The sequence below is a fragment of the Phallusia mammillata genome, chromosome 4 (genome assembly GCF_965637545.1).
Source record: "Phallusia mammillata chromosome 4, kaPhaMamm4.hap1.1, whole genome shotgun sequence".
Taxonomy (NCBI): domain Eukaryota; kingdom Metazoa; phylum Chordata; class Ascidiacea; order Phlebobranchia; family Ascidiidae; genus Phallusia; species Phallusia mammillata.
Window position 1 is genome coordinate 30,301,237 of NC_137255.1, and position 13,597 is coordinate 30,314,833.

Consider the following 13,597-nt stretch of genomic DNA (forward strand, 5'->3'; position numbering starts at 1 on the left):
AAACCTGATCGGGATTCGTCCCCGGGAGTGTCCTGGGTTCGAACCCCGTGAAAAAAAAATTAGGTTATTTGAAAGGATTTTAGATTGAGTTAGTTTCGCTTGGTGAAAAAAAACATAAGAATCAATTTTATGAAGCTCTTCTGTCAATTGACAATTTGATATTATGCCTGGCAGCAAAAGCTTACATATTGAAAACATAACAATTTCACTAAAACAATCAGCAACCGGAATTAGCTGCGCAACGTTGAAACACTATATAAAGCGCAAAGAAGTTGAGTGCACTGTCGGTATGGGATGAGCGCAAAACGCGTTGCAGCCTACAGTCGCATTTAGCCACAATTACACTAGGCCGAAGAAGTCGGCCCTTTCCAATCACGCAGTATCACAAGGCCACCGTATTGATTTCAATGCGGCGTCTATTGTGGCCCAGGAGCCTGACTACAGGAAAAGACTATTTCTTGAGTCATGGAATATTCACCAACGGGGCAACACAATGAACATCAAAACAGACGTGATGCTTTCAGCGTGCTACAGGCACCTGCTCAAAGATTAGAGGCCCAATCATTCGTTATCGCGCGGTGTTTTCGTTGCGTTGTGACGTGCTTGCGTTTCATTCTTTTTTCCTTTGTTTATCGTGCACTGTTCTAGTCGCATTCAGTGTTATTTACCCTGATGAAGACGACCTGTATAGGACGTCGAAACGTCGGAATAAAAATACTTTTGCCAGAAGAGCTCTATAGACTTAATACTATGCCTGGCAGCAACAGCTTATTTAGGCCTACAGTGTTGGACATTTTCCGTTAATACCGATTAAAAACACCCACCACACACATGTAAACTGCAACTCTCATAAACTCACTTGTTTTGTCGAGTACTTTCGGATTCAAGTCGGATTCCCATTTGTTTTGCAGCTTTCATGGCGTGCTGACTGGGTTGCTAATGGAAATAACAACACAATTATCAATGCAAGCGATTTGTGCAAATAAAACTTACTTTGGACCGAATAAGTGCGAAAGACAAGTTATACAGTTTTCTTGACAAAAATAAATGAACAAATTAACATAACTGTTTTTTTGCATCTCCAAGTCATTTGTTTTTCTCGAATATTCTCGTACATCAAAACAAGCATGAAAAAAACTATTTAGAAAATTATTTTTTTCGGCTACTTTACTCACGTGATGTATTTTCGCGAATCTTTTTCTCGGAACAGAAACGAATTCCTTTTCGATTGGGCTCTCTGTTGCCTCGTGCGGACGATGTGAACCTGATCGAAAGTATCTGGCGCCACTAGTGGCCATTCTCGGGTTCAAGAGTCCCGATCTTCTCAAGATCGTGGCGTGTTCCGCTTTTTCCGGCCCAACTGCGGAAACAGCGGATCGTTCCGCATTTTCCATGAGTTCCGCTCTGCTCCCATGCACAGTTCGCGGAGGTCGCATCGCTATTCGGTTTCTCTGCGCGATTCTTTGCGAATAACTTTTCTGTTTCGTTTCCGATTTTACGATCGACGACCTTGGACTGTTAGAGGGCGCTCGAGGGGTCTCGTACAAAGGAATTGGTAAGACCCGACCACTGGATGGCGTCCGAGGAAGAATTCTTTTAATTTTTTCGGGCTTCTGTGCCGTTGGCCTCGTCGCTGAACGCTTAAATATCACGGAGTTTGATAAGGAAAGGAAATATTTAAATGCGAATTCGAACTCTTTACGGTTGAGCTGGGTTGAGTTTATTTCGCTTGGTGAAAGAACACATAGCGACACAATTGCACTAAAACAATCACCAAGCCGGAAATTGCTGCGCAACGTTAAAACGTTATGGATCGGACATAATTGGTAAATGAGGGCTCAACAAATACTTTAGGTAAGTTAATTAGATTATACCCCAAAACAACAACATTAAAAGAAAAAAATCCCCAGTTTTTTTTAGGTGATCTCCAAAAACTATTTAAACATGCTCCTAATATTCTAGTCTCATTTTATCTACGGAATCTATAAGTTTAACGCTCACATATCCCACCTGCCTTGCAGCTGCCAACCATCTCGTTGATCTTGCGCAATCCGCTGAAGTTGTGACGTGGAATCGTGGAGGAGATGTGGAATTTTCACACTGGTTCGTGCGCGGAGACTGAAAACAAACCGGTTTAATTGTTGGTTTCAGTTTAGTGTTCGATGTTTGCGTTGAAACTTATTAATTCCACCAAAACCATTTATTGCGGTAAAATCCAGGCACATTTATTATTTTTCGGAAACGCTTCTAATAAACATTGGACAAGAAAATAATGCATTTGAGCTCAATTTCCTAGGGGTGCTAAAAGTTAATTGTTAAAAGTTTCCTAAGCGTGCTCTTTGAACAAAATATTGTTGCGATAAATTTTATCCAAATTCTTCCACAATTAACAAAATCTCACATCTTGGCGATTTGATCTTCTGCTGATTCTTCCCTTTTCTTCCGGATTTCCGTCATCCACTGACTCCTTCTGCTTCTTCCCGCTGTTCTTCCTCCATTCCTCTTTCAAACTCCGCTCTCCTGGAGTTGGAAGACTCGCTCGGAGATTGAGACGGTGGAATCGGTTGCTTAGTAACCGGGGAGCGGCAGATTGTGTGGTTGGTTGCAGATACGCTGGAATGTGGATGATGTGAAATTGATACAGCTGAAAATCTAAAGTCCGTGGGTTCGAATCCCGCCCAGGGCAAGTTAAATACTACTTTAAAGCCGTCCAGTCACTGTTAAACAAACGCCGAATACCGGATTTTGATTCCTCGGTAATATTTTGTTAACACTGTTTTTGTCCAGGATATTTAGGACCATTTTTAGAACAATATTGCGGTTCGTAATATATCATTGTTTATGTGGGTATGAAGAAAAATCGAAAATTTTTTTTACTCCAACTACACTCGTAAAGCTGTTTAAAGATACAACTACACAAAAGTTTATGCCAAAGTGTATACTTTCGCTAAACAAGAAAACACAACCAATCACGTGGCCCGAGACACATCACGTGACCACACATTATACCTGAGTTTCCCCCGCAAAGCCCCCGCAGGTACGGATTAACAAGAAGTTCTCTAGAAGTTGGCGGGTTGTCGGCACCGAAGTTGTACTGGTTTGTGGCGTACTGATTCTGAATGTTGTAACGCTTGCTCTGCTTCAGCATTTCAAGGCAGGTCACCATGTTTGTTAAAATGTTCTAAATCAATCTCATTTGACTTTCTGTGGGTTAGATTCATATTCACATGTTTAAACTGACCTTTAGTAAATAAGCTATTGCTGTAAGGCATTTTATTAAGTTTATAGAGCTCTTTTGCTCTATAAACTAGTCGCATTTAATGTCATTTACCCTAAAGAAGACGACCTGTATAGGATGTCGAAACGTCGGAGTAAAAATACATTTGCCAGAGCTCTGCAAACTTGACCTGCTGTAACCCTTTGACCCATGGGTTAGATGCATGAATAATTTTCAAAGTGACATTACTGCAACCCCTCTTTTTGTCCCGCAAAAGGACAAATAATTAAAATAGTTTGTTTTTAGATAATGGCGTGATACTGCGTTAAGCCTCATAAGCTTGGATTTGACCAAGCATGATTTTAACTGTGACAGATCAGGTCCAAAAACACGCAACTTGCATGAAATAATCTTATATTTTATTTTGACATTTGAATCCGCAATCGATAAAACCGTTACAAATAATTGCAGGCAGTTTTTGCGACTAATGCAACTTTATCTCTTCCTTCATCCTAAATCCCACTAAGTCAAAACATTTACACAGTGAAATTTACCTCTTAAAATAGTTCAAATCTCAGATTCACTGATATAGTATTGTGGCAGTGACAATCAATTAACATTGCACAGTATTGTTGGGTTCAGTTGCGACTCGACAAGCTTTCTTTCTTTTCACAAACTCTACACTTCAGCAAACTCACTTTCAACGACTTTCGAAAGTTTAGTCGAGTGGCAATAATCCTCACGGCGAAGTGTTTGTGTCTCTTGCTGCGTGCTGTGAACGGGAAAGACTTTTTCGCCACACAACGTCAGTAGCAAACTTCTAAATCTTTGAAAAATGATTGCCGAGTTATAAGTTGCAGTCTCACACTTGTGCATTGTATTCGGATGATATTCGGTTGGCATATTTCCAAAGTGTTTCCGTATTGGAACAACAGGACTTCACAAGAGCGGAATCAATTTGGAAATAATATGCATACGGTTGACATATGTACATCCGTTGCCTGCAGAAACAGGAGCGCCTGTTTTCTCCAAGCAAAAACGGCACCTAAGCTGCGGGTATAGTAGTCCACACTGTTTCGACCAACGAGGTCTCATAAGTGCAGCTTGTGATGAGACATTGACCGTACGGGCGATTATGTTGGGAGGAACAAGTTGAAAGTGCCCTTAAAAGAAACTATTTCGAAATTTTGACACAAATTTTCAAACCACTTAGTGCATTTCGGTCTTACTTTTGCCCACAAGCCTAATTGTTTTGTGGCAAAGTTATCGTTGTTTACCCTCTGACGAAACACGATGTTGTTCCAAACAGATTCTAAGCATCTTTACCCAATATTACTTCTACTTTTCCCTAATCTATAAACGTGTAAACTACCAGGTGTATTTTATTGGGTAAGAACACATATGGACACAATTATCAACATACAATCACTTTATAGCTGGAGTGATTCTATTCTACCATGTTCCCAAACACTGGTCAGAACCTTTAGGTAAATTTATTCCACAGCAAAAAGCACATTATTTTTTTTTCATTGCAGAAACAAATCGAAACTGGTGACAGTGACTTTTCCAACAAGGCTTGTATGAAATTACTTTGGAGAAAAAGGTTGTGCAAATATAATTAACTTTATCAAGTTAAGGTTTTTTATACGCAATGGCAAAACAGTATTTATTTTCTCAAATCTGACCTTCGCAAGGCAAAAACACACATTATTACATCGTTTACTTGTCATATTGTTTTAAAGCAGTGGTTCTTAAACTTTTTTGACCGCGACCCAAATCGGAGTTTTATGAACATCTCACGGCCCAAGTCTCAAACATAAAAAATGTATTAACGAGACGCAATTTCGAGGCCACGCCGTAGCCGCATAGGAGTCTGCCCATGTCAAAATGGCTGCAGGCTTAACGAGGTCGATTCGTTCGCCAACACTGCATAACACAAAAAACATTGTGGCTTTGCAGCGCCATGGTCATTGATAGAAGTGAATCCCAAATTTAAAAACGTTTCCTTGTACGAATACTTACTCATCCTTAAACGCTTACTGTTACATCACCAAGTTCAGTTTCGCATGATTAACTTGTCCTATTATTTCCGGTGCTATGACGTTACAATCGCCATTTGCGTAACAGTAAAGTTGGAAGGCTATTGTCCTATGTGGTAATGGTTGGTTCATTTTACTGTACAACGTGGTCGAGTGCGGTGACTTTACTACTACATTAAGTTAATTTGTTTGTGTTTACTTAATGCGCTAATAGTTCGTTTGGGCATAATTGAATCACCATAGCGCGACCCATTTTTTGCCCCCGCGCGACCCATACTTTGAGAACCACTGTTTTAAAGCGTTTAGAAAAAAAGTTTTACTACAGTGGCCTGACATCAAACTGTTTAAAAACAAACAATTGGTGTCAAACAAAAAACAAACAAAAGTGTGGCATTATTTGCACTTAGTAGCTGATATTTGCTAATAGAATTAAATACTGCTTAGATTAACCAATTAAAATGTGAATTTTAAATCTGTTGGTAAAAGTCTCCATATTTACCAACACAAATTATACCAGTTAAATGCAAATTCTACTTAATTGCATACTGAATTCCAAACTGTGATCTGACAATGGTTCATGAAAATATTCAGTTGGAAAAAGCTTGGCAGAGTTAGTGTGCATCTTTATTGAAACAGTTTGTTCACTTTCAAAAGTGTTTGAATGTAGAATAAGACAGAAAATGTATCGAAGCACATGGTACACCACACAAACATATCACAACCCCACATATAAATGTCTTTGTCAAAAATTATCTCTACTTTCGGTTTAAAACACCACAACTACAAGGGCACTTGTTGACAAAAATAAATACAAGATAAAAGGAACAAGCAAATAAATATAATTATTTCTAGAGTTGACACTTTACTTCATCAATCATCATCAGAACTTTCAGAGTCGCTCATGTCAGGGATGGGAAACCGTAAAATTGCTGCAACTCCAGTTAATTGTCCTAACTGTTCCCCGCTGATGTGCATCGACGAAAATACTCGAACAACTCCACCGCTGTCTTTTACACTGTCCACAATTGTTACAAGTTTCTTGCGAAGTTGGACATCTTGGGACCGAAGTAATCCATCCGTGATCAACAAAGTGTCGATTGCATCGCTCTCATTTGCTTTTTCAATTTGTTTCATTCCATAGCATGCTTTGTCTGGTTCATTCTGCAAAGTTTTGTAGAAATCTTGCAACGCTTTAATCTCTGAAGCTGCTTTTGTGTCGGATAGTCTTGCTGACACTGCAGGATCAACTAAAACTTCTTTCAAAGAATGTTTAAATCCAGTTGAGGAGTGTACACAGAGAAACTTGGATTTGTTCTCGATCAGTGTCTTGTTGTCTGTCTTCACAGCTTGCGAAAACATGTACTCATAAAATTGATCTTTAACAAATCCAGGACTTGCAAGAAGGACACATTTCACAACTTCAAAGTTTATGTGCCTTATCACAGCCTGGACAACAGAGTCAAAAAATTTTTCAACGCCCTTGTCGTGTTGTTGCACACTACCCTTCCTCTTACGTGGGATTTGCGTCTCAATTTTTGCTCGCACCAAAGTCATGCTAGCCAGCACCAAGCAGACATGAGCTAGACCTTCTTGCATCACCACTGCAGCCACATCAGCATTCTGGCTCGGGTCGCAGGCCACATTGATACGATCCAAATGTACGCTGTCCCAACTTTTCTTGGCAAGTACAAACTTCCGATTCGGTTCCAAGTCCAACGTATGATAAGCACCCATTTTCACATACTGGTTTTCCTGTATATTCCTCCCCTTCACATGAAGCATACAGGCTTGTGAGTCAAAGTCAATGGCTTCTATGGCGATAGTGAGAGTGGTTCGAACCCTGTTGCTGCCGACACTTCCAGTGTTTGACTCAACTTGTACCTTGCGAAGTGTAGAAGCCCTTAAACTGTCTCCGGGTTGCAGAAGGTTGTAAGTATGCCACATATCTTCGCCATCCTCTGCAACTAATGTTACTTGACCACTAGAATCTTTACCAATGTCACGATATATTAACTTCATCTTGTAGTTTTATTTTCAGAATTATGGCATATTTTCACAAAACCTAAAAATTCCTGAAGTTTTAAAACAATATGCAAGCTAAGAAGTTGAATGCGTAAAGATTAGTGAATTTTAAATGTCCTTGCTTATTTAGCCATTTTAGAATTCAGAAACCCTGCATTCATATAACTCATTTTTACCTGTTGGTTTACTATCATTATACCAATACACAGCAAACAAATGTTCACCAGTTATTTTCAATTTACAAACAATTAAAACACAAGTATTTTTCGCACATTTATTTTGCGCCACATCTTGTACACATAAACATCGTACAAAAACACAAATGTTGAACCACTTGAAGTACAATTATTACGGCACAACTGCTGTTCAGAAAATTTGATCAGCATCAGTCAGTGCCGGATTAACCATTAGGCAAAGTAGGCACGTGCCTACAGGCCAGTCAAAAATCCAGGCCACTTTACAACAAAGATCTTTGTGACAATGATTTAGCAACACTGATAATTCTATTTTTTAGTTGGCAACCCTGATTTTCAGGCCACTTATAAAATGTGCCTACAGGCCAGCAGACCCTTAATCCAGCACTCGCATCAGTTTGTGTTACCGATGTTACAAAAAAACAGGGAATACTAAACATATAGAAGGTCATATGAAACAAACCCATTGTTCTCGTCAGTATTCTATGAAAAACTAATTAAATTTTAGTCCAAAACAAAATCAGCTAAACTTTTGTCGAACGTAGAAAACAATTAGTCTTTTATATCACAATAAAACGCTCTTCTACACCCTTTCTGTGGCCCTGGATAATGCAGAAATTAATCTTTTCAATTAGCATTTGGACGCGAGTCATGTGTACATTTCAAAAAGTTAGAACTTGCATAGATGATAAACAATAAAAAGCAAGGGCTGGAATTCGGGCGGAATCGAGAGGATTGTTGTTGAGTTGGATAATCTGAAGTTTCGATTCAACAAAACTAAAAACCAAAACACAAGTTGTTAATTTTATCTCCGCATCCACGCACTGTATAGTTTATTTGCATTCATAGCTTTTTTCTGTTACCATAATTTACAGTGTAGCTGCAGCGCGTTCAGCCACTATCCACCAAGTGTGCCCTTTACTGTTTTGCGCTCCATAACATTGTAAGTTGCGCAGATATTTCCGGCCTGGTGATTGTTTTAGTGCAATTGTGTCGCTATGTGTTCTTTCACCAAACGAAATAAACTCAACTCAACGCAATTAAAATGTAGTTTAATTGATATTTACATACGTTTGTGCAGTTACGATTTCTTTTAGTGAGATAATTAAAGACAACTCGAAACACACAGAGTAAAATATGGTGACATAAAAAACTTTCATATACAATTGCGAAATTACCCAGTTTTTTACCTGTATGAATCCACATCACAAAACGCGTCGATCGGTACTGTGTAAATTATGTTGTGCTGGAGGTAAAGTCGCAAAATGTTTCTTGGAAGGTTTTGTGGGACGGAAACCAATTTGTTGTACGACAAGTTCAGATACTGAAAAATAACGTGTAGTACAAAATGAGTTTAATATTAATTGGCAATTATCATGTACAGTAATGTTACATTACACTTCAAAATTGCAAAAAACACACAAATGTTAATGATTAGGCGAAATATATTTATCTCAATTCATAAGGATGGATTACTTAATAATTTAATAAATTAGAATTTATACTTATGAATTATTGTTCTATACATAATAACCACTAAATACAAGGTATATCACATCATAATTTGCTATTATGACGTAAAAAGATAGTGAAAGACGTGAAAGGGGTGAAAATAATATTACATTATTTAAAAAGTCGTTTATTTAAATATTACAACATACTTTTACGGACGAACGTAAATTTATAAAAATAACTAATCTGTTCTTTTGTAACAATAACCAAGACAATACTACGTCATAATTAGAACTACTATGACGTCAATTAGTGGATGGGTTTGTTTGCTGGTAAGTTATTTCAAAGATGATTCCCACTCTTAGTTTGCTGAGGTGTCCGAAAACGTCGGTGGAAATTTGAGAAATTCGGTTGAAGGAAAGTCTGATCTGCTCCAAATTATCCAAACCCCAGAAACTCTGCCAGTGCAGCACCTTTAAACAGGGTAAGGAAAATTAAATTAGCTTTTAAACACCATTTGAGCTCATGAAGAAAAAAACAGATTTTAAAATAACTCCTGTCAAAATACTGGTAGAATTGTTCATTTGTTTATTCCTGTTTTTAACAGCAATTATATTTTACAAATCGGTATTTAACAAGTGTTTGCTCTTATATGGTTATACTTCTGTATAGTTTTCTGTTTTTTTTTCGTTTTAACAACATGAATCAAAAACTCACACTACAAAACCGTAAAGCTAACAATATAACCGATATAAACATTATTTCTTAAGAAGGAAAAAAGATTTTGCCGAATTGAAAGGAAATCTTCAGTTAAGTTAGTCTAAGAATTTTTTTTACCTCAATCAAATTATTTTCCAGCAAAATCAGCCGCAAAGAAGGGGAAAGTCCCCTGGGGATTGTACGGAGCTGATTTTGTGAAATATCGACAAAATATAAGTTGCTCTGAAATTCAAATTGTTCGTTGTTGCGTGACAATAGTTGTACTTTGTCGTCACAGTGTTAATTACCATGTTTTTCCACACAGTGAACGGAATACTTTCATCTCGAAGCTGATTGGCTCGCAGGTACACGTGATGTACTTGTGAGGGAGACGTAAAAATGTTGTTGGGAAGACTTGTCAACTGGTTGTTTTCGATTCTTAAGTAATTTAAAGATGTTGGAAGATCCTGCAAAATTGAACCAATCAAATATACAGATTACTCAAAAAGAGCGGCAGACGATCAAAACACAACAAGAACATTTTTTTAAAGTTTTTTTGAAGTAACGCCTATTGAAACTGACAAACCGATTGGGATTGGTTCGTGCAAAGGAATTGAAGAATGTAGCAGGGTAAGCCGGACTGAAATTTGAGGCCCGAAACCCCCAAGTAAAAACCCAAAACCTGTCCTTTTACCATCGGAACCGAATCGGCCCCAATTGTTGGAATAATTATCGTAAACTTATGACACTAGTGTGGCTGGGTGTAGAGTCAGTTCAAAATTAAGCATATTTCATTTAAACCAAAACCCTAACCACACTCGAAAAGCCCAGCGATAGCAGTATGATATTTTGCATGTTAAACACAAGTTTGTGGCAGATAGCTTGGAAGAAACTTCTTCAATAGGCTTGAACGCATAAATGGCCTTGAACCTATACTGACTTAACCAATTACCGTATAAACTCGCGGATAGGTCGCAACTTTTTTCCTTATTTAAAAAAAAATAAATATAGGTGCGACCTATCCGCTCGACATAAGTGCCAATCGCCACCAAGTCGGAACAAAATTGAAAGTTTTCGGCTAGTGCAAGTACCGTATTTTCCGGTCGGCTTATTGGGCGGATATAACGTATTTATTCGAGTATAACGCGCAAAATTTTATACTAATTTTCAATAAAAAATTAAGGGTGCGCGTTATAGACGCGAATTGTAGTGGAAATGTGCTATCGAATACGGGTGCATGCGTTCGTGCACGCACATACCAATGCGAGACAGTTTCATGAGCGCACACGCACATGCGTCAGCTCAGCGTGCGTTGGATTTTCCCGCTTTGTTGAGAAAACATAGTTTTGCGGTTTCAATGCAATGCTAAAAAAACAACCAATTGCACCAGTTATTTTTGCAAAAAAGCTAGGCTAAGGGCCTTTTAAATCCCTAGATTTTTAGTTCGACTTATGTGCGAGTCAACTCTAAATTACACTTTTTTAACACAAAACTAACAGTGCGACCTATACGGTGGCGCGACCTATCGGCGAGTATACTATATACGGTATGTGAAAAACATCAACAACTTATGACAAGACTGACAAACCGCGCTTTTGTATGTCACCGGTTCCATCTTACGTATGGTGTTTACCTGAGGAAATGTTGTGAGGAGGTTGGAGTTAAGATTGAGGTTTTTCAGTGCTGTGAAACACCGGAAGGTTCCGGGTTCAATTCCCGCGTCGGTCAAATTGTTTTCTTGCAAATACAGACTCGTCAGGTTGAAAAAGTTGGATGAGAGGTTGGCTGCAATTTCTGCAAACACAAAACATCATGAGAGGAAAGTAATTTTACTCCAGTTTTTATTTATTTATTCCTATGCTTTGGATTTTAGAAAGTCAGTTATGTTCCAGATCACAGTTTGTTTATTTATTTTGTGAGCCAGTTTCCTCTGTAGTTTATTTCCAGTTGTGGCACAGACTAGGTTAGGCATGTCGCACAGACTAGGTGAGGCATGGGTTTCCAGCATGTTACTTCCAACAAACTGGAGTGCCGTTGGATGGGCTACACTGGTCAATATGACCGATCTTTTATCACCAATTACACTGACGAGACTATACAGGGCGAAACAAAGTGCACTGTCTGCCGCTTATTACATATAAATTTACCTAGAAGACCACAACCACACTTGTTGAAACCAAATCCAGCTCGAACGATCAATCGCTTTCGCCCTGAAAACTTATTCAAATAGAAAAACAATCTTTCACCTGATATATTGTTGGATGCGAGTTGGAGTTCACTCAAGGAATCGGGTAACTCCGATGGAAACCGAGTCAACTCGTTCTGACTCAGATCGAGTCGTTTCAACTTTTTCAACCCGATGAAACTCCGCGAGTTTATTCCGGAGTCGCTGATCCGGTTCGAGCGGAAACTGATCCGAGTCAGAGTTCGATGACGCGCGAATATATGGGCAGGAATCGACTGAATGGAAAATATGTGATTGTTTTGCAAAATACTACACTTAAATGTATTGATTTCAACTTTAGCAATAGCAGGTTTTTCTGTGATAACTGTCTTCTATTTGAATGAAGCCAATTTTTTTGATGTATTTGTTGGTAACGTTTTTGATCAACTGATGTAAAGTTAAACAAACATTCGTTTATACTTGTTTAATCCGTAATTTGGTTTCAAAAATTTGTAATTGGGACAAAAAAGAATCATCAGAAAAGACTACCGTTAGCCTTAGTTGACCAAACCATCGAGGAGGACAGGATTAAATATTACAACCAAAAGATTTCAGTGAGGTCATGTTGTGCATTTATTGGTTGGTTTTAAACACAGATTCCCACAAAATGTTTGTTATTTTTTTTGGAAATCTTTCCCCCTAACTTAACCATTAGCCGCGTCCTTTGCACTGATACCCACAAATATCTTATGACAAGTTGTACAGAAAAGCATTTTCATCAACTATAAGTAGTTTTAGAAGGAAAATACCCAGCACCTCAATATGATTTCGCTCCAGGAACAAGTGCGCCACCTTGCGAGGAAGACTTCTGGTTGGGATTTCCCGGATGTTTTTGGACGAACAGAGCGCGATGTTGGAATAACACCGACAAACTTCCGGGCACCTTTAATCGGCAACAATCGGTTCATTGTTGTTGGTTCGAGTTTTCACTTATTAGACTAATTAACACAAAAGGGTATTCCCCCGAAATTACCTCGGAAGGAGTCGCGAACTAGGGGGAGTCCCGTACGATCCAGGGAGCACCAGTAGATGCCGCTCTTCATCAGATACTGGAAATTTTCGAAATTTGTTGAAAATTTAAAATCATTATTACGTTCTGTATTTATTAGTAATAGTTTTAACAGTTATACCATAAGCGAATATGCACTTGTGTAATAAATGGGTTGGTCACAACAGTACGTCAACATTTTTGCATTAAACAAAGCATGTAGGTTTTCGAAGCACAAAATATAATACAAACTTACCTGGTTGTCTTTCATGCTGACCTGATGTGAAATCAAGCAAGAAAATTATCGACAGCAACAAACAAGGATTCATCTTTATAAACTTCTAGAGGTCAACCTTCTGCAACCTCACGTTATTACAAACTTAAATCAAGTGAATAAAAATACAACTGACTTACTGCAAACTTAATTAATTGGCGGACAAATTAGCCTACACTATCGTTTTTAAATCCAGTTTTTAATGTTTACTTACTGTTTTCTTTCATTTAAACTTAACTTTTTATAAACTCAACTCAACTCGTTGCAGCATTTAAACTTATAATCCCGAACTACATCGTTTAATACCCAACGTATCGTTGTGTTTTATCATTCATTCATGTTGCTGCAAAGTTTTACTAAACCTGAAAAACTTTGCTGACAGCTGCTTTGTGGTGTGGGCAACCAAGCGTGAAAAGACGGACACGCTTGACTAACAAAGCGTGTAAAACAAAACTGACGATCCAAAAAATTGCGAATCAAAAATATTT

General features: G+C 38.3%; 2 protein-coding genes across 3 annotated transcripts; both read right to left on the reverse strand.

The window, feature by feature from the left end:
* Window positions 1–5,862: 5,862 nt before the first annotated feature.
* On the reverse strand, window positions 5,863–7,342 carry LOC145224785 (protein pelota homolog). The gene has a single exon (XM_080091362.1). The coding sequence runs from the start codon at window positions 7,273–7,275 to the stop codon at window positions 6,127–6,129; it is 1,149 nt and encodes a 382-aa protein (XP_079947488.1). The 5' UTR covers window positions 7,276–7,342; the 3' UTR covers window positions 5,863–6,126.
* Window positions 7,343–7,538: 196 nt separating this feature from the next.
* Window positions 7,539–13,205, reverse strand: LOC145224783 (extracellular matrix protein 2-like). Of its 2 annotated transcripts, XM_080091360.1 has the most exons (10): window positions 13,092–13,205; window positions 12,821–12,896; window positions 12,604–12,730; window positions 11,870–12,083; window positions 11,257–11,417; window positions 9,932–10,090; window positions 9,762–9,866; window positions 9,284–9,397; window positions 8,663–8,796; window positions 7,539–8,249 (listed from the first exon to the last, which is right to left on the reverse strand). In XM_080091360.1, exons 1-10 carry the CDS (start codon window positions 13,162–13,164, stop codon window positions 8,135–8,137), a joined length of 1,278 nt encoding a protein of 425 aa, XP_079947486.1. In that variant the 5' UTR covers window positions 13,165–13,205; the 3' UTR covers window positions 7,539–8,134. The 2 variants fall into 2 exon arrangements, with proteins under 2 accessions (XP_079947486.1, XP_079947487.1); XM_080091361.1 differs by lacking the exon at window positions 9,762–9,866.
* Window positions 13,206–13,597: the final 392 nt, after the last annotated feature.

Excerpts from the sequence above, each read along its gene's own strand:
- LOC145224785 (XM_080091362.1), bottom strand. The coding sequence starts at position 7,275 with ATGAAGTTAATATATCGTGACATTGGTAAAGATTCTAGTGGTCAAGTA.
- LOC145224783 (XM_080091360.1), bottom strand. The coding sequence starts at position 13,164 with ATGAATCCTTGTTTGTTGCTGTCGATAATTTTCTTGCTTGATTTCACA. Across the intron at positions 9,398-9,761 it reads TGGAAAATAATTTGATTGAG|GTGCTGCACTGGCAGAGTTT; the intron begins GTAAAAAAAATT and ends CCCTGTTTAAAG. Across the intron at positions 8,797-9,283 it reads GACACCTCAGCAAACTAAGA|TATCTGAACTTGTCGTACAA; the intron begins GTGGGAATCATC and ends GTTATTTTTCAG.